This window comes from Meriones unguiculatus, chromosome 2 (assembly GCF_030254825.1).
Source record: "Meriones unguiculatus strain TT.TT164.6M chromosome 2, Bangor_MerUng_6.1, whole genome shotgun sequence".
Lineage (NCBI taxonomy): Eukaryota > Metazoa > Chordata > Mammalia > Rodentia > Muridae > Meriones > Meriones unguiculatus.
This window is the reverse complement of record NC_083350.1, coordinates 187,058,172-187,082,747: the sequence shown is the minus strand read 5'-3', so window position 1 is coordinate 187,082,747 and position 24,576 is coordinate 187,058,172. Positions and strand designations below refer to the sequence as shown.

The 24,576-nt window shown below is 44.5% G+C and overlaps 1 protein-coding gene across 1 annotated transcript in view; it reads right to left on the bottom strand.

Moving 5' to 3' along the window:
* Window positions 1-15,366: 15,366 nt before the first annotated feature.
* Dchs2 (dachsous cadherin-related 2) overlaps window positions 15,367-24,576 on the bottom strand; it is a 211,934-nt gene continuing 202,724 nt past the window's right edge. Inside the window, exons 19-20 of the mRNA XM_060378495.1 lie at window positions 22,567-22,699; window positions 15,367-20,256 (exon numbers count right to left, since the gene is read on the bottom strand). Of these exons, the coding sequence (XP_060234478.1) occupies window positions 17,657-20,256; window positions 22,567-22,699 (2,733 nt within the window). The 3' untranslated portion in view covers window positions 15,367-17,656. The remainder of the gene's footprint in view (window positions 20,257-22,566; window positions 22,700-24,576) is intronic.

The following is a 24,576-nucleotide window of genomic DNA, read 5'->3' as shown; positions in this document are numbered from 1 at the left end:
CAAAGAGAATATACACAGCAACTCCATATCCCATGGGTCAGTGTGCTGATGTGTCAATGGCAGGCCCAAGGCAGAATAACTTCGCCCAGCTAGGACAACTCACCAGGGCCTTGTTCAAGTCTTCTCCTTGGATAGCCTCTGTGGAGACATATTTGGCTGAGTTTTTCTGTATGGGAAGGTATATGTCTAAGTTCCTGGACTCATCCAGGAACTCAATATTGATATTAGTTATATTAACTATAGGGTCTAAGTCTCTGTGGGAGCCCTTCCCTAGGCCCAGCCACCCTTCTCAGAAGGAAGTCTGTATGAGGGACTCAGGAATCAAAGGACTGTCAGACAAGTGAGCCCATGGAATGTACAGAGGAAAGAATAAGAAAGTTCCAGAGAAATTGATGGGAAGATACTCACACACCCATTCCTCTCCGGATGTGACTGTCACCCACTCACCTGTGCCTAAAGGAAATCCAGGTTCCTCACTTTACCTTCCCTACCAGGTTCTACCCAGTCGAAAGTGAGACGTTAAGATTTATTATTGGTCCCTGTAAAGACAACATAAAAATAAGCGAGGTACAGAAACGCTGAGCAAGCAGTTGAGCTACATAAATGCATCCAGAGAGTTGGCACATCGCCCCCCTTTTACCCTCTTGTTTGCTAAGTTTTGGAAGCTGATTTGTGGGCAAATATACTCTTCTGCATCTCCCATCTGGGAGCAATATATCAGATGACTTACAACATTTTAGTCGTGTAACACAAGTCTACTGTTATGAGTATTTTCTTTAAAGGGTGAGAGATTAAAAGAATAAGAAATGTCAGCGTCCTCATTTAACAGAGAAGTCGTCTCTAAAGAAGTCAGAAAACGCTCCAGTCTCAATCATTTCACTGAATTGTGTTTAGGCAGAATATGCTCTACTCTTAAGAAAAAGACTAAGGGAGAATGTCCTGCTTCAATGGCTGTAAAGGCCTGAATGATCATGGCTGCATCACACCGTTGTGAGACTCTAATCTTGCATATATACCACAGGCAAACCATGGTTGGATACCATAAAAAGCTAAAATGTTACGCTCAGGATGCGAGGCTAAGCACTGCACTCAGGGTCAGCCGCTTTGGACCCAGAGAAGAGCATGTCTGATTGCATGCGGGTTGATGCCCCAGGTCCCACCTCTGAGAAAAAGGTATCGGACGGGTCTGATGCTCTTTGGGTGGATGACACCTAAATGAACATCGGTACAAAGTCCCAATTTATTTCTAATATCAGAGATCAGACCTCTACTCTTGCCTGATGCGTCTAAAACAAAAAGGGGGAACTGTAGAGAGCTGCGGAATGCTATGCCTTAAAGATGGAGCTGGTTTCTGCCTTCCACCTTCCCAATGGTGAGTGCTCTCTGTCACGAACAATTCCACATTTGGCTAAGGCTGAGGATCTGGCTTGCTTCCATGTATGTGGACCTATCTGCATTGCCCACATGGCACGCCTGGGTTGGCTACCCAGAGGCTATTTAAGCTGTGGGCTGGCTTTCCCCAGGGTCCGAGGATTGTTCAAGGTTCCTGAATAAACTGCATTGAAAAAAAAAAAAAAGAAAGAAAAAGACTAAGACAGATGAACATACACAAAAATCTCAAAACAGAACATACCCTTGGTTGAAATCCATCTTGTATGGTTTATCAGGCTCAGTTTTGATGACCCTAAGCCTACAGACAGGAAACCTTGGCCTTGACACACAGTTCCTTATTATTAATCCTATCACTGTTTTTATTGGTACCATGGATGAACCCAGACACGCACATGCTCTATCTCTAAGCTAGTCTTAAGCATCCTTATTTGTTACTATGTCCTGGGCCCTAGCTCACGATCGGACATGTAACAGCTGCTGCTTACAGCTTCATGTTCCTTTCACAGAGGCACAGTCATGAAAACACTTTGGACAAGGACCTCGCGGAGAAGATGGCTGAGTAAGACAAGGGAATCATGATTTAAACTACTAGAAAATGGCTTCAGTTGTCAGACGGCTGTAAGACTGTGGTGGGCAGGCAGAGCTCACAGTCCTCAAAGCATCCAGGAGCACACCTGGGCGCTGAGTATTCGAAACCTGGGCATGAGGTGAGGTGTCTTGGGAAAAGCCAGACAGGAGTGTGACCACAGGAAACGGGTAGAAGTTACAGGATATGTGTGCTGCCAAACTCCTAGGCTAGAATGAGACAGGGCTTGAGACTTAAATGCTCACCATCCTTGTCTGAGACTGATCCAGAGAGCCTAGCCATTTCCGAAGCATCCATAGGCCACAGGTTGAGGTTTATAAAAGCAACTCTCAGCTTGAGTTGTTTTCACCTTACACATACTATACTTTAAACCATGTGGAGGATCTTTACAGGAACTCCACTGTAAAAGTCATCAACTCTTGGCATTATCTCCAACCCGTCCTGTGCATGTGGCCTCCGCACAGTGCTTAACTGCTCTTGGGCATTTCACTTGCTTTTCTTCAAAGCACTCGAGTCACCTGAGAAGCACGTGATTTTTGTAGCAGTGGAAGGACATTTGACATTTACTAACATCAAGTGACCTGCTATCCAAAGGGTTTCTGTAGTGATTGTTAGGTAACTCAAGAGCCTGTCAGAGGAATTTCTCCAAATCTGGTTGAATGCGAGCACTCCAGAAAAAGCCTTCACAGACAGTAAGCTATTTGTGCAGAGGTGCAGATCTTTCTTTTCATAAAGTGATGCACATCTTGTAAAAAGGATGCTTAGATCTGCTAAAAGTGGAACAACTTGATATGATGTAGAATTATGTAGAACCTAGAATTTAAGATCAGGTTACTGTACAGCAGAGGATTTTTTTTCAGACTTCTGAACATGAACTGAAATCTTAAGAATTAATTTTAAATATGGGAAAGGGATTTGGGATTCTCCAGAGTGACTTATAGGATATTCAGAGAGATTTCCCCCCCCCCCACCAATAAAAAGGATTTGCTGGGAAAAAAAAATCACCCGAATGTAGAGGCCGAGCAATTCCAAGTTAGGCTGGGTGAAGAGCAGGGAACAAGGACTCTGGTGGGGTATTTCAGTCCAAGTCTACAGTCTCAGAAGTACAGAGCTACAGCTGAAGCTCTTACCTGAGGGCTGAAGGCTCAAAGGTTTAAGGGGAATAGCTGTTACTCTGAATCCTACAGATCCTGGATCTCTGAGGTCCCAGAACAGGAACATGGTACCCGCTGGCTCCGTCTGCTTTCTGCTCCATCTGGGCCCAAGCCTAGTGGATGGTGACTGAACACGCTGAGGGCAGATCTGCCCCACTTGGTCCACCTCACATCAGAAAGCTTAGTGACTTGAAACAAAGCCCAAACCATGGAGGTTTCGCTTTCAGATGTAGGCTCAGTGCCCACTGAAGCACCAAGAAAGAATAATTCTTTACGAGCCTTCTGAGAATTCCCTAACCCAGTCAAGTTGATGTGCAAAATTCAACATAGAAAGAAAGAAAGGAAGGAAGAAAGAAAGGAAGAAAGAAAGAAAGGAAGAAAGAAAGAAAGGAAGAAAGGAAGAAAGAAAGAAAGGAAGAAAGAAAGAAAGGAAGAAAGAAAGAAAGAAAGAAAGAAAGGAAGAAAGAAAGGAAGAAAGAAAGAAATTAAGAAAGAAAGAAAGAAAGAAAGAAAGAAAGAAAGAAAGAAAGAAAGAAAGAAAGGAAGAAAGCTCATCTAGTGTTCTGCTAGCCAGAGTGGTCTTCATGTTTTTGGACTGGGAAAAGCAATGCCAGAGGCTAGATCATTAAGAACCCCAAATGGGGAGGAATGCAGGAATCAATGTTATGTTTTCCATTAAAGTTTGTACAGGGGTGTGTTGAAGTCTCCTGTGTATCTGGTTGAAGAATCAACACAAACTCTGTGATCTATGTCACTGGCTCTCCTCCCCTCCTGTCTCAGGAAAGATGATTAGGGACGTATTCGTGATTTATTCACTATTTTGTGCATGTGAATGCTTTGCCTGCATGTGTGTGTATTTGCATGGTGCTTGCTGAGCTGAGAAGTTGGGTAGCCTGGAACTAGAGTTACAGTCATTTTAAACCCTCTGTGTGGGTCTGAGGAATCAAAGACAGCGCTTCTGCAAAAGCAGCCCTGTTCTTAGCCACCGAGCCAACCCCTGCCCTATCAGGGGAGTTTAAGGCCTTCCTTATCTTTCAGTCCTTACATTATTTCACCCAGATGCCAACACAAATAAACAAAATGAAAATACAAGAAGACACATTCTGAATGTTTGCCAGAACTGAAAAGTGGGGTACACTGACATTTCCACAGATCCTAGGGTAAGGGCACAGGACTCAAAATTGTCCATAGACCCAAGATGGCTCATCTAATACAACACCATTAACGGTCAGTCTGTTCACATTGAATTTTATAGACACGGTCCATGTATACCTGGCTGGACAGGAACACAATATGTAGACAAGGCTGTCCTTGAACTTGTGGCACTCCTGTAATTGTTTTCCAGGGATAGGATTACAGCCCTGTGCTTCCATGCCTGGATGAACAACTATTCTCAACCAGCCACCACAGCTTTGGATCTGAGCTTTCTGGGGAAGCAGAGATGCATCACAGAGAGGTCTCCAGCTTACAGGTGAAATGTTTGGAGATGGTGCTAGTCTTGATGCTCCCAGCCTGTAGTAGCCTTATGAGGATAGAATGACAGACAGTTCTCCACCCCTGATGTCTCCCTGAGGTTCAGTCCCAGGTTGTATCTTTTGCACATCTTGTGGCATGTTCTAGACTTACAGAAATGATTCCACAAAGCTAAAAGAAGTTCAGGGCTAATTCAAAGCCCTTCCATAGGGAGCTGTCTCAGACCACCTGAAAATTGATACCATGTGTAGTGGTAGAGGGAAAGTCTACTTAAGATGAATGTCTGTGGTCTTGTTTCATGTGTGAAACCATGCAAAGACGTGTGACCCCTGGAATTGAAGGAGAAATGCTGACAACAGTTTCTGTCTGCCTCTTGCAAACTCATACCTGTTCTACAAATTGCTGTCAGCCAGCAGAGCCACCAAGGGAGCCACTACTCTTCCGTTCACAGCTGCATGCACGAACATTTATGTGTTCATAGGCACTTAGTGACAGAAATCGAATTTGCTGGTCCTTAAAGAACAAAAGCACTGCAAGGCCTTCTGAGAATGCGCTATCCCTGCACACAGGCCGGCACGCTGAGCTCTGGAAAGGATACAGACGATGAGCTCCTTGGGCAGCGTAATGTAGCCATCAGGGCATGATTACACTTTTGGAATCTTCCTGGGTACACTGGGAACCCACTGCTTGCCAAGCACTGATTGCTGGCTGGTGCTTGCTGGCCATAGAGATTTTCATCACTTTCCTGTTCACCCACTTCTCCATAAAGGAAGCCTTGTGCCTGCTAAGATTACTTCTGGCTTAAAGGAAAGGGACAGAGAACAACACGAATGTGACACTAGTCCTGGATTTGCCTTTCATGACTTCCAGGAACATCAGTCACATGGTACTTTCTAACAGCTTCAAGCGGACGCTGCACTGTAATCCACACTTCCATACTTTCCATTAGTCCAGAGGTGCAGAGTCAGCCCGCTTGTGCTGTGACTCTGAATGGCAATCTGCAGGAGAAATCCACGTCAAGGAGCTAGACACTTCTACTGTGCTGATTATGAATCCAGAGGAGGCAACATTCAGCCAGCAGACAAATCCTCAGCTACTGTTAGATATAAACATGAGAGGCTCCACCAATGCACCAGCCAAAGAATGAAATGTTCAATCACTTCTCCTATCACACAAAGCCCCCACATTTGTGTCACCCCAATGACTTGGCTCCTCTTCTTTCTTCTCATGTGAGCAAGTAAAAATGTAGATGGGATGAGGACATTAAAAAAACTGTTTCTAAGGCAGCAATTAAGGCCACAAGCACAGCTACACTTAATTACAAAGCAGGGCTGTGACTGACATGATCAGTCCCTGTGGCCTTTCTTTGGGTCACTTGCCAATCAGAAAACGCCACATCATACCCATCACAGAAACAAGGGTCTCTTTGCTCAAATAAAAACGAGTATTTTAAAAGACCAGCTGTGATCTGGTTCTGTGGTTCGCCTCAAGGCATGCAGAGCCACAAGACCGCTGTTTTGCTTTCCTGGTATTCTATATAGTAAGAAGGAAAGGAAAAACACTTGGCAGGAGCTACTGATGAAAGCACACTGTTCCAGGGTTTTCCACAGCTCTTGAACAATGCCCATGTCCATCTCTGATGTCCATCACCACAGCCACAGTCTATATAAGGAAAGCACTGTTTTAAAAGAAAAAATGCTTTCTCTTAAGTAGGAAGTATGAAGTTGGAGGCAGCTAAGCTTTTCAAAGAAAGTCCTCCTTGGTGTCACCTGTAACTACGTAGTTTTAATTTTAAAACCCCAGGAGCATCCACCTCTGTCAAGTCTCATCTTTCACCAGACTTTGGGCCCATTTGTCAAAGTGCGACATGTTACAGTCACATTTGAAGATCCCACATTCCTCTCTTCCCAAAGTCAGAACTCTTGGGATTTGTCTTTTCTTCCCAAGTATTACCAGTGCTACATATATACTGCACATCGGCCTGATTAGAAGACTTACATTTCACTCTTTTGTGTGGCTGAAACCCTAGAGCTATGATCGTGTGCAGCATATGTTGTCCTGCGGCGTTTTTAAGGTGTTTATGTTGGGGTGTGAGTTCTGGTTCACTGACTTTCATTACACCTCTGCGTCACGGATACACCACACAGCTTTATCACTACCGCTTTTGAAGGACATGAATTCTGGGCGTATTTCTGGCACTGCAATGCAATAAGCTTCATCTTACATGTCATCTCCACGTACACAGCAGATTTCTTTCTCGAAACAGAATAAGTCACAATGGAGAACTATCCTGTGCTCCATGCAAGCCAGATGGCTTCATCCTAGAGAAGAAAACAGCCTAAATGTCAGCCTGGTGCATTCCTGTGAGTTCTTTTGTTCATTTCCGGGTTGGTAGATTGGAAGTATTTCTCTGGAGTATGTACTTAGAAATGAAGTTAGTAGAAGACATCTGTGTGTGTGTGTGTGCCAACGGTGTAGTTTCTGACAGAGCACTGTCCTGTCATGAGCAGGGCCCTGGGTTCCACCCTCACACTGAAGAAGCAAAAGGCCACAGGACTATAACTTACGCAGAGATCACTGCCTTTTCAAACTGAACCACACAATTTTCATTTTTGTCAGTTGTTTCAGGAAGTACTTTACTTCTTGTTGATATCTGTCTATCATGGACTTTGAAGCAATACACTAAATAATCTCGGAGCAATTCTGTCATGGTGTCAGCACTTCAGCATTTTTGAAGATGATATCCGTTACATGCAAAACAAGTTAAGAATCAGAAACATTGTGTGTCAGAATGTAACATTTATATGTCAGAATGATCCTTGAGTTATGAATTAAGACAGATTATGAAACAAGGAAAAGTATTGCCAAATGGTTTATTTGCCATTTGATGAATAAAATCTGCATATATTTTTTAAAAAAATGTGTGTGTGTCCTCATGTGTGCATGCCTGCTCATGCCCGTGTGTTAGTGCACATGTGTGTGTGTGAATATGAAGATTCTTGTGCTCACATATAAAGACAAGAGGAAGACACCAATGCCCTGTTCCAAACTCTGCCTTTCCCTGTGAGATACGGCCTCTCTCTAGACCTGGCGCTTGCCACGGCTTCAGCCTGAGATGGCTAGTCGGCAGACCCCAGGGCCCCTCCTGCCTCTCAGGACGGCTTGGAGGTGCATGCAGCCGCGCTTGCCTTTCTGTACAGGTGTCGGGGGTTCAAATAAGACCTTTATGTCTATGCTGTGAGGACTCTCCCAGCCTATACCCCATCCCACTACACCCCACCCCAGTCCTTTTGAGGAACATTGGAATGGAGCCTATACGAATTTGCCATTAAGGATCTTAGCGTTTGTGAGGAATTCTCAGTTGTAAGCCAGTGCTATGAAGAGGTTAGAAGAGCTTCCAGTCACATGGCTGACTTAGGTTCCAGACTCTAACTACTAGTGCTCTGTATTTTGGTTTTCTCACTGATAAAAATAATAAGAATAAAACATGTTAATAAGTTAAAATATGCTAGTATCTACTCTTAGGGCCACTTGAGGAAAATGTCCCAATATAAAACTTATCTGGTATGTGATGTCATATTTCCTTTCATGTGTCATGCAGTCTGAAATTGAGTATCTACCTGAGCTGAGTATCTCAACGATCCGAGGAAGAGGATTTGTAGTTTGGTGAAAGCCTACACAGTGTAGGGAAGCTGTCTAAAATAACACCCTTAGGTTTTCAGGTGGTGTTTGGTTATATTTATTCCTATAGCTCCCCTTGGAGGGTAATAGGAAAAAGTGAGTTGGTTTAACCTTTTCCCTGTCCAGCTGTCACAGCTCTGCTTAGTAAGAAATGGCTCCTGGATGACTTGATGTCCTTCCTTCACTCTGTGCTGTGTCTCCACATATCTTAGCACCTCGAGGGTGTGCCGTTTCTCTCCGAATGCTCTTGACATTTTTTTTCTCGTTTTGTAGTTTTTATTTTGTTTATTTATTTCTTAATTTACCATGCCCAAATTTTAGTCAAGTTTGTAGCCCCTCTCTGTAATTGTTGGATGTCTTGTGAGATGACTCTTAGCCATCAGTTTTTTGCACATCACATCGCAGCTGTGAATTCCACAGCCGCAGGACCTCTCCAGCTGTTCAGCCAATCACTCTTTTCAGCAGCTCCAAACAACGGCCATGTTTTAGTGACGATATTTCCTTTTGACATGTCTGCTAGTTTACATTCTACTTAATCCTACATTTAGTCTGATGAAAACAAATTTAGAGTTGTTAATTATGTATATTTCCATAGCTTTACTAACATGTAAGTAGCATACCACAGAATCCATCTACCCACTGGAAGCATGAGATTCAATGGTTTTGGTGTATTCACAGCGGTGCATAATCATGACCTCAAGACATGTTAGGAAATTTCCCCCACCAAACAGAAATTATATACTGATTACCAATTACTTTCCCAAATCCCTCAATTCTTCCAGCCCCAGGTCCCGCTAATATACTATTTGTCTCTAGAATTCATTGACATTGTGGATGTTATGGACAAAGTCATACAATGTCAATGAATTCTTTCACTCAGCATACGGATGTCAGGACCATCTGTGTTATAATGTACCAGTACTTAACTCTTTTGTTCTTAATATTATTTTTTTATGGATATATTGCATTTGGTTCAACTATTTTTCAGTTAATTGATATTTTTTTCTACTCTTGGTATTGTGAAGTATCTCGCTCCAAATATTCTTTGTGTGAAACTAACTTTTATTTCTCTTGACTATATGTCTAGAGTAGAATCTCTGAATAAGGTGCTAACACTATTAACTTTCCAAGACACTCGTAGACAGCTCGCACATGGCCAGAGCCAGCTTGCATTCCACAAGCATTCTATGAGAACCCCAGTTTCCTCACACACCATATTGCTTGTCTTCATATTGTGTGTCTCTCATTATGTCTTAGGTGTGAGCTAGCAGTGTGCTTAATGTTTAAAATTTCCTTTTGATCTTTAAAAAATTCCCTCCAGTTGCCTCCTAAAGTTTTCCACTTTAGCAAGCAATTAAAAAAATCCATACGGTGTAATGACAGCATGCGGGTCTTCTCTGTGCACCTATTTTTATTATAGTTTTCTTTAGCTTTGACTTGCTTGATCTTTTCTTCACTATACCTATAATATTGGAATGAAGTCTATATAATATTTAGAATAACCACTGTTGTGAATGAATTTTTTGGCAAGCAGTAACATGGGGGTCATATCACCACATTCACATATGTCATCCAGGCTGGATATAGTGATGCATATCTGTAATTCCAGCACAGAGATAGAAGGGTCCTGAGTTGAAGGCTGGTTTAGGTTGGGTTCCTGGTAAGTCTGGGCTATATCATTGGATTATGCCTGGGGAAACTTAAAACATATACAGTTAACTAAATCTATACGTACACACACGTATATACATATGTACATGTGTATGTATGTGTATGTATGTTTATAAGTGTGTATATATATTTCAAGCTGAAATGATTTACTGCAAGCTTAATGTGTGCACTTGATGAGAACTTACCTTTACTGTCTTATGTTTCTCTCTGTGTTCTTTTTACTAGTTTATTTGTCAAATGTCTTGCTTCTTGCTGTGCTCTTAAAACTAGTTCATGTTTTCTCAAAATTGTCATGAGTTTTCTTTAGCTTTCCAGCCTTTCAGTTGATTTGATTTAGTTTTTAAAAGACCCTGAGAAGTAGCAGAGAAGAAACACCAGTAGGTCCATTAAAGATGCTTTATTGTGGAGCTGATGTTGGATGTAAATGGTATAGACTAGTATATACTTAAACCTATCTTGATAAGGGAAGGAAATGACAGCTACTGAAATGGAGGCAGAAAGGAGAGAATATGAAGATAGAAGTGGGTAATTGCCTCAGAGACATTGTCTAGGAGCAAAAAATTATTAATTTAAATTAGAAACAATGTCTTGGCGTTTAAAAAACAGAACAAGTGAGTTAAAAACCCAAAAGACCAATGTCTATCAGGGTTTCATGATGAAATAACTCTGGTCCTTTAAAAACTTCAAGGCCATTCCTTGATTTATTCTTTAAGATTAGTCTTGCAAATTTTACACACACACACACTCACACACACTTCACAAATACACACAAGAGAGAGAGAGAGGGCAGGAGCAAGGAGCAAGAGAGAGAGAGAGAGAGAGAGAGAGAGAGAGAGAGAGAGAGAGAACAAAAACTGGCTTCTATTACCTTTCAGTACCTTGTGCCCTGAAACGCTGCTGCCGAAGTTCATTGAAGCAGACATTCTTTATCCGGCACATGACTAGGCAGTTTTATCTGCTGTTCTTTTTCTTTCCAAGTTTAGATTTTTAGAATATAGCTTGTTATTAACTTAAGATTTTGGCTGATTTTTACATAGAATACCCTTCCAATATGAGATTCGTATTTTGGGTTTTGTATGGAAAATTTTATTCAATTATGGTTCTGTATTTGTTCTGTTCCATTTTTTTTTTCTTCGGGAATTCCATTTATATGTGTGTTCAGCCATTTCCCCCAGCTTTCTAAATCTTTGATTTCTAGCTTCCTTTGATCATGATTTCAGTTACATTTGGTATAGTATTTTTGTTTTTCTTTTTTCTTTTTCATTTGTTTCTTATACTGGTTCCACTGATTCCAATAATTTTTGTCCCTTCTACTTTAGATTCCTAAACTTTTCTATTTTAGTTTTACTTGGTTTTATCTTCTTCTATATTCTTCCGTTGGGTAGCTATCCCATCTCTATACTTTTCTTATTAATATGTTTTTTAACTTCTTTTAGGTGTATTTGAAATAGGAGGCTGACATTTTTATTGGACTCGGCCTTCACAGCCATTATTCACTGCTCAGTATTTGAGGCTTCTTCGCCCGGCAGCTACTCTCTGTGGCTCCTGCTTGATTGGGAAGCTCTTCTTGTGTGTGACAGCTCAGCGACCGCCAGTGAGCACAGCAGTCTGAGCTAGTCTGAGCTCACAGCCTGTCTTCTGCATCTGCTAGTGGTTACAAGCAGAACCACGTGACTCCTTCTGCCTTCTCAGCTCGCCCATGCCTGGCTCTTCTCGCCCTTCACCCTTTATAGCCGCTTGAATTCCGTCTCCAGTACACATTATCCCTTGGAGCTCTGTCTTCCATAAGGAATTTCAGTTGGATATTTCTCAAGCAACAGGGATGCGGCAGCTCGTCACAATCTCATCGTATCTTAGCCTTCCTACTTGGTCACACTTGGAAAGGTTCCAGGCGTTGGGGTGGATCTTCTGGTGATCCACACATTTCTGTCTCAAACCAGTTAGACAATTCTCCTTCTCTGGATACAGCAGCTTGTCTCACAGAATGCAGAACAGGCCTTGCCTGTTGCAGTTTGTCAGAACAGCTCCTTTTGGAAAAAAGTGTTTTCATTACTCCAGATGGTGTGGCTTCTTGTAACGGGAAGATTTAAAAATCAAGATTAGTTCTTCTGTCTTGCACTTGCTAGGATATATTCCATTGTCTTCCCTGTAGTTGTTTTCTGATACACTCTCCTGTTTTCCTCTAATCTCACAGTGTTTTTGTGTTTGTTTGTTTGTTTGTTTTTCTAGAGAATTAGTTGGCAAGCCCTCTTTGCTCTATGACTCCCTGGTCTTTGATGCAGAGGTAAAGTCCTGGACATTTTTTTTTTCTTCTCTTTATGGTTGCTTCTGAGGGGTTTTATCTAATTATCTAATGTCAAGGCTTTAAGGCTGTCCATTTTTTGATGACTGTTTCCCCACACCCCTAAATGTTCTCCTTATCCACATGCTCATGTCTAACTTTCTACCCTCCTGTGGCAATTCAGTGTCAAGAACTTGTGACCTCAAGTACAGCTGTCATTTGCTGATATCACTACAGGCTGTGGCTCTCCCTGTGACTGGGCTTACATCCCCTGGCCCTACCTTGGATTACCGTCAGTGAGTGTACGGTTACCTTTTAGAAGGATGCACCAGGTAATGTTGTCGTGCTTAAAACAAAGTCTGAAATCTCCCAGCAAAGCGTGTGAGGCACTACACAATTAGAAACCTCACTAAAGCTCCTCCCCATACTTCTCTCCTATTGAGTTCTAGTCCCCAGCTTCACAGTTTCTCTGAGCCTGCAGGCCTCTCTCTAAACAGCCAGCGCTGTGTGCTGCCCTCTGACCTTGTCAGTCTCTTTGTTTGTCTTTATATCACTTGCCACTAGGTGAAATCACCCCTGCTATCTTCCTGCACGGGACAGAGCTCTGTGATATCCCCCTTTGCAGTGCTCAAGTCTAATGTGCCTCAGATCTCAAACCCCGGCCTTGCATACTGCCAGAGCCAGTTAAACTAATAAGCCACTTCCTGAATAGCATCTCTAATAACTTGTTTTGACTCCATACCACCACCCTACCGTCTTTTCTGTATTACAAAGCAAATCCTCACCTTCTTTCATTTCTGTAATTTCACTTTGTCATTCGCTCATACTGCTAGGCTCATGTTTTATTTCTAGCATGAGGAGAAATGACTTCATCCATTATTGCCTGCTCTGACTCTTTTAAAAACATAACTGAATTTATGTTAAAAGCTCTATTTATGCATAAGTGATTTTCGTGCATGTGTGTATGTCTCCATATGCATGCATTGCCCACAGAGGACAAAAGAGGGAGCAAATTCCCTGGCACAGGAGGTACAGAGAGTATTGAACCACGATGGAAGTGGTGGGAACAGAACTCAGGCCCTCTGCAAGAGGGCGCTGAGCCATTTATCGAGCCCCATATCCTGATCTTTTAGAAAGATTATTAAGCAATCTGTCTGTTTAAAATATTACTCGTGAAATAAACTTATAAACTATTTCTCAGAAAGTCTCTGTAGTTTTTAAACCTTAAATTTAAGTATACTTTGATGTGCACATTCTAAGCATTTCTGCCAAACTGTGTTCTCTCATGCTGATAAAATTCCTCTCTGCTAGCCATGGATAGTGATGGTTTATTACAGGGTCTAAACTATATTAAGCCAACATACTTGGCTATGTCAATGTGCTGTCTCAAGAAATATGCTTTAAAACGCTGTTTACAACTTGTTTCTAAATATGCCTAAGAGTCAGAAGGTATATGTGTACATTGTGAGGAAAAGAAAGCTAAAATTCTATCTCTGAAGGACATTATAGGCTTTGGCTTTCTAAGATATTATAACGGGGCATTTGTACTTTTTTCTCTTGGCACTGCAATTGGCCAAAAGCATAGAGCTCTGTGAGAATTCTCACCTACTGGGTTCAAGGCCTGCACAACCATTCACACATTCTAAAACTCACTCTAAAGCCATCTGTGCTTTACAACACAAGCGGAGGAGCCCAGGCTCTGCCCCGAGGGCTCACCATCTAACCATGAGACACAAGTCATTTAGTTTTCTAAACAAAATAATTCTTTCTCATTCAAGAGATGTAATCGTGTGTCTGGTATTTATTTGGCATGTCTTCCCTTTCTTATTATTCACTTCACAGTTTTAGTTTTGTGTTGAGTCAAATGAGTAAAGCTATGTAGACAAAGACAGCAGGATGTGCTAACTGACATCAAACAGCCAAGTGCGAAGTTTATGGGGAAAGGTATAGTTTGATGTTCTCACCATTTGCTTCTGGATTTCTCAGGTTGCTGTAACTCTGTTTTTAATTGACACTTTTCTTTCATCTACATGGAATCAGAATAATTCATATCACTAGTGTTCAAAAATTTGTATATTTGAAAACAAACTAGTCTCTGTCCTGTGTTTTATACTGTGGTTTGAAAATTATGTAAATATAATATTTGATAGTGAAAATCAAGCAAATCCTACCTACTTGGTTATATGTGTGAAAGTCTATCACTCGGTTCTATGGCATTCTTCGGAAAAAAGTCATCCAGAGAGAAGCAACCTAACACACTGGTTCTTTCCGGAATCCACCCACAGGGTGGACAGACATTTGCAAAGAGAAAATACATGAGAGTTTTCATATAAAATACATTTCAGTTCATTTTAACCTAGCATCAGTTTATAATTTGATAAAGCATAAGGAGAAAGGGAGGAAAGATTCCTCAAAAGGGGACCCCACAAAGGAGAGCGGTAAGCCTTCAAGCATCAGGACTGTTTTTCATGAGCTCATACCCCCTGCACCTCTGCTGTTCTTTCAGACTGAAGCTCTACTCTGTTCTCCATCTCCCAATGCCTGACCCCTCCCTCTGCTGCTTCCCTCCCTCCATGTCTAAAATGGACAGAAGCCCACCCTGGGACACCCAGGTTAGGTCCATATCCACCCATCCCAGAATTCCTCTGGAAGAGAGATTTTCCATTCCAACCCTCTCTGCACAGTCGAACAGTCTGCTCCATGCTCCTAGGCTCTAGTGAAATCTACTGTGAGGGTACCTTTAACAAGCTTATCTAGAAATGTCCGAGAGCCATATTTCCTTCTGCATTCCATGGCTTTGAAACAGCTAGTCATCTTGGATCCTTAGTCACAACTTGCTCTTTCTAGCTAGGAGTTAAGGTACAATGTCAATGGCAAAAGGAAACAAAAGCCACAGTGTTGTAAGCTATGAGCTAATAGTTACCTTTCACCCCTGTAACTTCCAGACAGCAGTATGGAGAATGTCAAGGATAAAGGTGTGGAAAAGCAGATCCTGCCCCAGCTGGGTATCTAACTCGGGCTAAACATGCAAACGTGAGGGCTGCCAGTAGTGGATAACACATTTCAGTATTTTTAAAAACAGTGAAATGAGCAATTCCCTAAAGACACAGCATTTCCCCCTATATTTGCCCAGGAATCCGTTTTGGAAGCTGGTCCAATGATTACTACTGGGACATAGAATTTTGACATCCATTTGGTACTGATTTACACCAGGATTTTTAAGGCTGCCAACAAGAGAGTCCAGAATTTCAGGCAGCCAAAAATTCCACAAGAGACAACTGTCTTTTATTTTATAGCTTATGAATTTGGGGCTTAATATGATTTTCCACTAACAAGTTCTGTACCCCCTCCCGAGTGCCAAGGCCGGTGTAGAGATCAGCAGAGTAACAGGGAACAGATGAGGCGGCTTAATATTCAACTTGAAGGAAGACAGTTGAAATTATACTGTTTACTTAGGAAAAAGCACTCTGGTTTAAAGGGCGACACGTGATTTACTGTGAGCGCTCCATCGGTGCGTTCACATCTTACCCTGCTCTCGGCTTGGGGCCGTTATTTGGTGGTGCTGCAGTCCTGGGAGTGGTATTAATAAAGTTATCAATTAAGGATCTGCTAAATCTTGGTAAGGAGCTCTAAATATGTCTTGTCTTCTGTTTCTTATGAAATAGCAAGAAAAAAAACCCCACAGAATCATGTTCAGCAGTAAATCAAAGGCAAATAACTTAGGAAAGAGTCACATGTATAACTGCCCTTTAAAAAGCCTAAGTAAATGAAGAGCCCATTTAAAAACCAGGCATCATAGCTAACACAAATAGTTCTGCTACAAAAGTGAAGCGTTCACACGCAATCAGAAAAAGAAAACACTATGGAGTGTCTCCCTCCGATCAATGCGCTCTGTTGGGAAGTGTCTTGAGACAGCCCATTGGCACAGTGAAATAATTACACATTTTATTTTGTTTTTACAAAAGTCATTAAAAAAGAATTTCCTCTTCAGATGTCCCTAAGATAGGGGAGACATAAATCAGTGCTGTGATATTTAAATGGCAGATGACCTTCCCCAGTTTCAGCTTCTCCCAAATCCTTCATGGCCATCACACTCACTACTCACTAACTCGGGTGTAGACACACACTCTCAGTTAGAGTCAACAAGAGGATATAGTCATATACTCTATCAAGACTTTGGTAGGGAGGCCTCCCCGACCTGCTAAACCAGATGTCAAACTGCACCTGCAAAGCAAGGAGAAATCACTGCACATAATTCCACTGGTGCGATACCTGGGGGAGAGAGAGCAAAAGAGCTAGTTCCAGAGCAGAGGCCCACCTGCTCTGCTGAGAAGCTTCCCAGAGGCGTCAGAGTTCACACTGCAGTCCCTAGAAGGTGATCCCAAACCATGGTCGTGGGCCCCATGCCCGCCTCCTGCCCCCTGATGGGATGACTTGTTGAGCATCATGTTCCTGAGGGGGAATGTGTCTCAGGTGCCATCTTGCTTCATCAGAAAGGGGGGTAACACTTCATTTAAGCACCAGGAACATGACTGTGCTTCTGAAACAGCAACTGAGGAAGGCAGAATTCTTTACACCCTACTGTGAGACTTTTCCAACCAATGACAGAGTACAGGAGTGTGAGTAAATGGAAGAAAGACTTCTTACACCCACCCTTAGCTTTAATAGTAGAAACTTTCACATATATAAAAAAAACTTAATTTAAAAATATACTGCTAAATTACTCTATGAAATATATAATTAGCTAGTGACATAATTTTGTCTACACAAACGTGAAAACTGGACATCGAATGGATAAATTATCTCATACACAAAATTACTGTATGTAGAAGAAAATAAAATGAAATAATTACTATAAGTTAATCTTTGAAGTTTCTTATCTGGACAGAGCACCGGAGGGGCATCATTTAGAGAGAAGGCAGAGATAACAGGTTTCTGGTGGCAGACAGCTGCCTGACCATTTTCCTGTGTCTCGGCCCTACATCAAGAACACACTTTCTGCTTCACTCAATAGACACGCTTATTTGGCCATATCAGCACAGAGGCATGAAAACTTCCAGTCATAATTTCTGATGATTATTAACATCACAAATTCTAAACATTTTTAAAAAGCCAGGATTAACAGAACATACTAGTTAATGTTCACACAAGTGAGTCCTGAGAGTAGCCTAAGAAGTCTAAAAGAGGAAATAACTTTTCATTAAGGCTGGAAGAATTTTGAGAACCTGAAATGGACAGCTTTAAAAACAAAACAAAACAAAACAAACAGACAAACAAAAAAAACAAAAAAACAATGGCGGTTGCATGATGTCTCCCGGTTGGGTTGGAAGCAAGCCTTCCGCCGGTCAGGACTTGATTGTGTCTTCTCAACGGTCTGCGCTGAGCGGTGGGGAGCAGGGATTCAGCACCAGAATCATTCTATACTTGAACTTCATCTTTAGTTTTCAGTTCCTGGCGCGTGCCACGCCTGTGCGTTCCCACAGATTCTCCTTCCAGCAACACTGGTGACCTGGCGGGAGTCTGCGTGGTCAGTAGGGAAAGAGACGGCGAGAAGCTGGGAGTCATGGTTTCCGGTAGAGAGCCGCCGCGGTAGGGAAGGGGAGACCGGGGAAATTTCTGAAGAGCCTGTGGCAGGAGGAGGGCTGGCATTCGTGGGGGAACCGCCTTGATCCCCGGCTGCGCTATTGCTGTTATCAGAGGGGGTGGGAAAGCAAAAGATGTGTCTTCTGTACTGCCAGGCAGGTGCAGGTGTTCGTGCCTCAGCCTGGCAATATCGTTAAACACCGAGGCGAGATGCTGGAACTTGGGTTCCCAACTGAGGAAGCAATCCCAGGCATAGCTGCCTCCGGCATCGTCGTCGGAGGCTTTCTGGGTGGGAAGGGCTGCAGCCCTTCCCTCCTGGTGGCCTGAATGCCCGCCGTCAACCAAGACCCCTGCTTTGGCCCCCCTTCTGTGGGGTAAGGCGTCACTTTGAACAGCGACTTTGTCACAGCCTTCGCCTCTGTCGCCTCCGTCAAACATGTGACAGGCTTCTATCAGCTCAGTACTAGTCCTCACATCGGTGTCTCCCGACAGGCAGGAGAGCTGATCCGAGTCCCTAGGGATGCCCGAGTCTGGCACCCTGGAGCCCCGTTCACTCAGGGCAGAGTCTGAGTCCTTCCTGTAAGGGTGCTCATTTATCCTCTGGATTTCTTTATCTTCTGCAGTCTCTGCGTCCACCGAGCAGCGGCCGCTGGAGTTGGAGCGCGGGTACAGGTGGCTAATGTCCTTCTCCATGACCCTCATCAAGTTCAACCATTCAGCAGGCATAGCTCCGTCAGGCCCTGGCAGGTCCCTGTACTCCGCCGTCTCCTGCCCAGCCTTGAGCTCGCTCACGGGCCTGATCAGCCCGGGGCCAGCATCGGGGGACGAGGGTGTCTTCTCTCCGTAACCGTGTGCTGGATCTTTTGGCTTATGCCTTAAAATCAGGAAAGTTAGCGTGAAGACGAGCAAGAGGAACGCTAAAAAGGAGAGCACGAGGCTGACGGCGAAGCTGTGAGCGAACGCCGGCCTGCGGCGTCCTTCAGACGGCGAAGACACGTTCACAAACACACTGCAGGATGCCGACCTGGAGCCGGGCCTAGGGCTGTGGGCGATTACTGTCACTTCAAGGGTGTCTTCTTTGCCGAGCTGACTGCTTATTAGGGAGGGGGCCTGGATCCAGTAAATATCGCCGTTGGTTCTGTTGATGGACAGCAGCGGGGACGGAGTTCCGAGGGAGTAAACCACGACGCCGTCCACGCCAGCATCTGCGTCGGAGGCTTCCACCGTGCCTATCAGCTGCCGGCCTCGCCCCTTCTCGGGGAGCCTGAAAAAGTACTGATCTTGAGTAAAGACGGGTTCGAACTCATCCACCCCTGCGACCTCCACCCAAACCTCCAGGGACGCTGCGGCGCCCCCTCTGTCTGCGGCCTGAACCCTGAGGCAGTGCCGGTTAGCGCTCTCGTAGTCGAGCGTTTGCTGCGCGCGGATGTCCCCCGTTAACGGGTCGATGGCAAAGAGATCCTGGCGGGGCTGCACCCCGCGGGGAGCGGGGCAGGGTGACAAGATGGAGTAGGTCACTTCTCCATAAGGCCCCGCGTCGAAATCCAGCGCGTGCACCGAACACAGCACGGAGAATGCAGGCAGGTCTTCGGGGGCGACGCAGGCCACGGCGGAAGTCCTGAACTGAGGTCCGTGGTCGTTGTCGTCTAACACACTGACGCGCACCGCAGCAAACGAGGTGTGCGCGTCCTCGCCGTCCGCAGCTTGCACGGTGAGGGCGAACGCCGCCGTCTCCTCGTAGTCCAGAGCCCTCGCCAGGGTCAGAACCCCGCTCCCTTCCTCGAGGTGGAAGTGCCCCTTCTCGTTCCCGGCCACGAGGCGGTAGGTGACCTGGGCGTGCGCGCCCGCGTCGCGGTCCCCCGCGGACACCACGGCCACGCGGCTCCCCACGGGGGCGCCTTCCCTGACGTGGGCCTGGTAGCGCCGCCTGCCGAAGGCGGGGGCGTTGTCGTTGACGTCCAGGACCTCGATGGCCACGACGGTCGTGGCGCTCCGCGGAGGGCAGCCGCGGTCGGACGCTGCGAGGACCAGCCTGTGGCGGGCGCGGGCCTCCCTGTCCAGGGCGCGGCGCAGCACGAGCGCGCCGCCCTGCTGGCGGGGCTGCTCCGAGCCCGCGGGGCGGGCCTCGAGGCCGAAGTGGCCGTGCGGGTCGCCGCCGACGATGGCGTACTCCGTGCGCGTGTTTTCCGAGCTGCGGTCCGCGTCCGCGGTGGAAAAGGTCAGGAGGGTGCTTCCGGCGGGGGCGTCCTCGCGCACGCCCAGGCTGTAGCGCCCCGCCGAGAACTCGGGCGCGTGGTCGTTCACGTCCTGCACTTCTATCTCCACCACCGCGAGCGCCCGCAGGGACGGCTGTCCTCCGTCCCTGGCCTCAACCAGAAACCGAAGCGGCGCCATCTCACCCGGAAGTGATACAGAGTCTGTAGTGAAAATGGTGCCTGGAGAATAAGGCAGCGCGTCAGTGCTGGGAGCTAAACGCTCACGATCTACTTAGCTAGCAAACGCTTAACGAACATGCAAATGTGCTCTTCGTTCTTTTTTGGATGCCTTAAGTTACAGCCGACATAGTCCAAATAGATTCCAAAATTGTTATATTTACACAAATGCTTCCGGAGTAATTTCCACAGTTTCCATTTATATGTGCTGCTTCCTTTCCTGCCTTTACTACAACTTTCCTGGATTTTATTTTTGAATAGTAAGTTCTTTCATTATTACTTTTAAAAGAAAGTGCATTCTTGTCGCATATATTTTCATTTTGTCCCATTATCTATGAACACATTACAGAGATAGTCTAGCATAAGATAACTATTCTGAGCGGGGCAAGGAAGTGCAAGCCTTTAATCCTAGCATTTGGGACGTTGAGGCAGGAGGACTGAGAGTTAGAGACCAGACTAGGGTATTCAAGCATTCAAGTAGTAGAGTATCTGCCTGGCTCTCTCTTTCCCTCTTCCCCCTCTCTTTCTCACTCTCTCACATACATGTTCTCTCTCTTACACACACATGCTCTCTCTCTCACTCACACATTCTCTCTCTCTTACACACATACACACATGTGCTTTCTTACATTTACATACACATGTTCTCTCTCCCTCCCACACACCCATGTGCTCTCTCTTTTTCTTCCTCTCTCTCTCTCTCTCACACACACACACACATGCTCCCTCTCTCTCTCACACACATTCTCTCTCTTACACATACATACTCTCTCTCACTCATACATACACACATTCTCTCTCCCTGATACATGTGTTCTCTCTCCCTACCACACAAGCATTTGCTCTCTCTCTTCTCTCTCTCTCTCTCTCTCATACACACACACACACACACAGAGAGAGAGAGAGAGAGACGAAGGGAGCATAACTCTGAAAACAACTCTAGTCAAATAAAAGTAGTGAAAATGATAATGTGGAGTGCGTAATTATAGAGATATCTTCTCTCAAACCCATGAGTGAATTCAGCAAGTGGCATTTTCCCTAAGGCTAAAATACTTCAGCTAGCTCTTATTATGGAAAACATGGAAATGTAGGACATTTACAAGTTATACACAATGGCATTTTTATCAAAGTGTTTGAAGTGTGCTCACTACAAGTAGATTCTGAATGGTGAGGTCTGAATGCCACGTTTCAGTCATAGGCACACTGTGAGCTAGACTGACGATAGCAATTACTAACTTGAAACATTCTAATCAGCACTCCGAGGCAATGTGTGTATCCTGCCTCCCAGTCAGAAGTGCTGCTAAGGTAAGTGCCCAGGGGCCTGTGGTCCACACAGTGTTACTGGCTGCTGCAGGCCAGACATTGTCAGTGTCTGAAATCCTGTGAGATGCAAAGAAAAGACAGTCAAGACATAAAGGGCATCAGAGCCTCTACCAAGCTTATACTTACGCTGTAGGCACACGTCTGCAAACTGTTGCTGTTTCTTAATTCTCTCATTACAAGCGTCTAGTGAGCCCTATTACTTCAGATCTGGTTTCTACTCTCCGACAATCCTACAATGAATTTTAAACTCCCCCCTCACTTGAAAATGACGCTGCAGTGGTTAGAGATGGTGTGATAGCAGGCTCCTCTTCTTTTCTAGAGTGTGCCTCCCCACAACACTGTGCTCCTGGTTATCCATCTTCAGTATGTTCAGCACTCAGTGTTTGTTTACTCTCAATGGCCCTTACACTCTGCCTAAGTGTTTGAGTGAGCAGTTGCTCACCAAGGTATATTGAACACCACACATGTCGTCTCTGATAAAAAAACAAAGAGCCCAGAAGAGCCCACATAATGCAGAATTCCACGATGGCTTATGGCACTGAATCTTTACATGGACTCATTGCTCTTGTCCTTACTGAATGTAAGACACTATTACTATTTTTTGCACTAAGCGGAGTAAAGCAGCTCCCACAGTCCAGCTGCATGAAACCCTCAGGAATGAGCTGATTTTTTTAAACATTATTTTGATTCTGGTTGAGTCACAGAACAAATTCCCAAACCCTGTTGGTTAGACATATGAACTTGAGAATCTCCATATTGTGGGGAGGGTGTCTCTGGATTTCCTAACGTTGAGAGGCATTTAGTCAATGCCCTTTGCTTTCTGGCCACTGAGAAGATGAAGAAGTACCAAGCCCATTTGCTACTATAGATAAGAAAGCACTACCCAAAACTGCAGGAGGGTGGAGGTCTGCGTTAGGAGCATTCAAAACTGATGACTCCACGTTTCTGGACTGTAACCGGGATGTGGGGCAGCCACTGTAAATAACTCACCATTCCGAGGGTCGATGGCAAAGCCCTCGCAGGAGGAGAGGATCCTGTAGGAAATGTCCTCGCTGCTTTCCAGGTCTGTAGCAGACAGCATCAGTACTGAGTGACCCCCAGGTGTGAGTTCAGGAAGCTTAGCCTGAGGACAAACGAGAACAAAGGTGCTGTGCTTGCAAATGATTAATTTTCAGGAGCAGGGGAGGAACCTGACATCACATCATTCATTTTGACACATATAACCACCCAATCTGCCCCTCGTAGGCCTCGTATTGGTTCGAAGGAAAATGGTTCCCTTAGAGCCCTTTACACTATTTGGAGGGAGGTCATTGTTGGAGGAAGTATGTCATTGGGGGTGGGCTTTGATGTTTCAGAAGCTCAAGCTTAGACCAGTGTCACTCTTTTCTTCTGCTCCCTGATCTGAATGTAGAACTCTAAGCTTCTTTTCCAGCACCATCTTTGCCTGTGCTCTGAACATGTAAGCCAGTCCTAACTATTTTTTTTTTTGCTTATAATAATTGCTGTGGACATGGTGTCTCTTCACAACAATAAAATCCTTACTAATACAGAAGTTGGCACCAGGGACTGGGTATTGCTATGATAGGCCTGACTGTACTTTTGTTTGGAGGAATGTGGACTTTGGGACTTTGGACTAGAAGAGCAGGTGAATGTTTTAAGTAGAGCTTAATGAAACATGCTAGTGGAAGCATGGAAGACAGTGATGCTAAGGGTAATGTGAACTGTGGAGGCCTGGCTCAAGAGGTTTCAGAGAAGAAGAATACTAGTACGTGGCCTAGAGACAATTCGAGTAATATTTTGGTGAAGAATGTGGCTGCCTTCTGCCCTTGTGCCTCTGCCTAGGACTAAATTGAAGAGCTATGGATTAACAGCTTTGGCAGGGGACATTTTCAAAGTAGCTTAGTATTGACAGTGTTGTATGGTGTTTAATGGCCAGTCTTATACAGATATGTAATGAAAAGGACTAAGCTGAGCACAGAAAATTAGAAAAAGTACAGTTTGAGGGGGCAGCAGGAAAGGTGTAGATTAGGGGAGAGACTGATGCTAACTGGAATAAAAGGAGTGATGACCTCAGAGCAAGATCTCACCCAGCTAAGGTTCTAACTTGTGAAAGAAATTAAAGAAAAATTAAAAGTACTTTTTAAAAAGTGTAGGGATGGACAAGGTGGCTCACAACTTCAATCCAAGCACTTTGGAAGCAGAGCCAGGTGGATCACTGAAGTTTGAGACCACCGTGGTCTACAGATCGTTACAGGACAGCAAGCTTAGACGGTGGCGAAGGAAACTACTGAAAACAGAAAGCTGGTGAGATGTATATGAACAAGGGAGTCATGTTTGAGGCCCAGCAAGCAGCACAACTTGGCAACTTCAGCCACATGGTTCTGGCTTTAGAGTCAAGAATACATGAAGAGTTATGGAATCTTCGCCCACAGCTAAGGAAAGCCACTGAGACCAAGCATGTGTCAGGGGTATCTCTGCATGGAGGTCCAAAGAGGCATGAAGCTGTGAAGGTGAAGCCCAGATTGCCCTGGAGACCCCAAGATGTTGGTGATGTCGGAGTCATAGGAAACCTGCGAAGGAGAGCTGCTGACAGGGAGTGGAACCAGCCCAAGAGAAAGGGGTTGGAGACAACAAAGCTGAAAGGAGCTGGAGATCTGAAGAGTGATTTGACATCAGACACGGAGATGAAGAGTTTGGAGTTTGCACAGTTGGTTTTTGGTCTTGTCTTGGTCCAGTATTTCCTTACTATGCTCCATTTCCTCTCTTTTGGAACAGTAACATATTTCCTGTGACATTATATGTTGCAACTATGTGATCTGCTTTTTTATTTTATAGAGGATTATAGTTAAGAGATTGTTATGAGTCTCAGAAGAAACTTTGAACTTTTAAGCAGGGTTGAGACTGATAGATTATGGGGACTTTTGAGGTTTGACTGAATGCTTTTTGCATTATAACTACAAGCCTATGAGGAGCAGGGAGTGAAATGTGCTGGTTTGAATG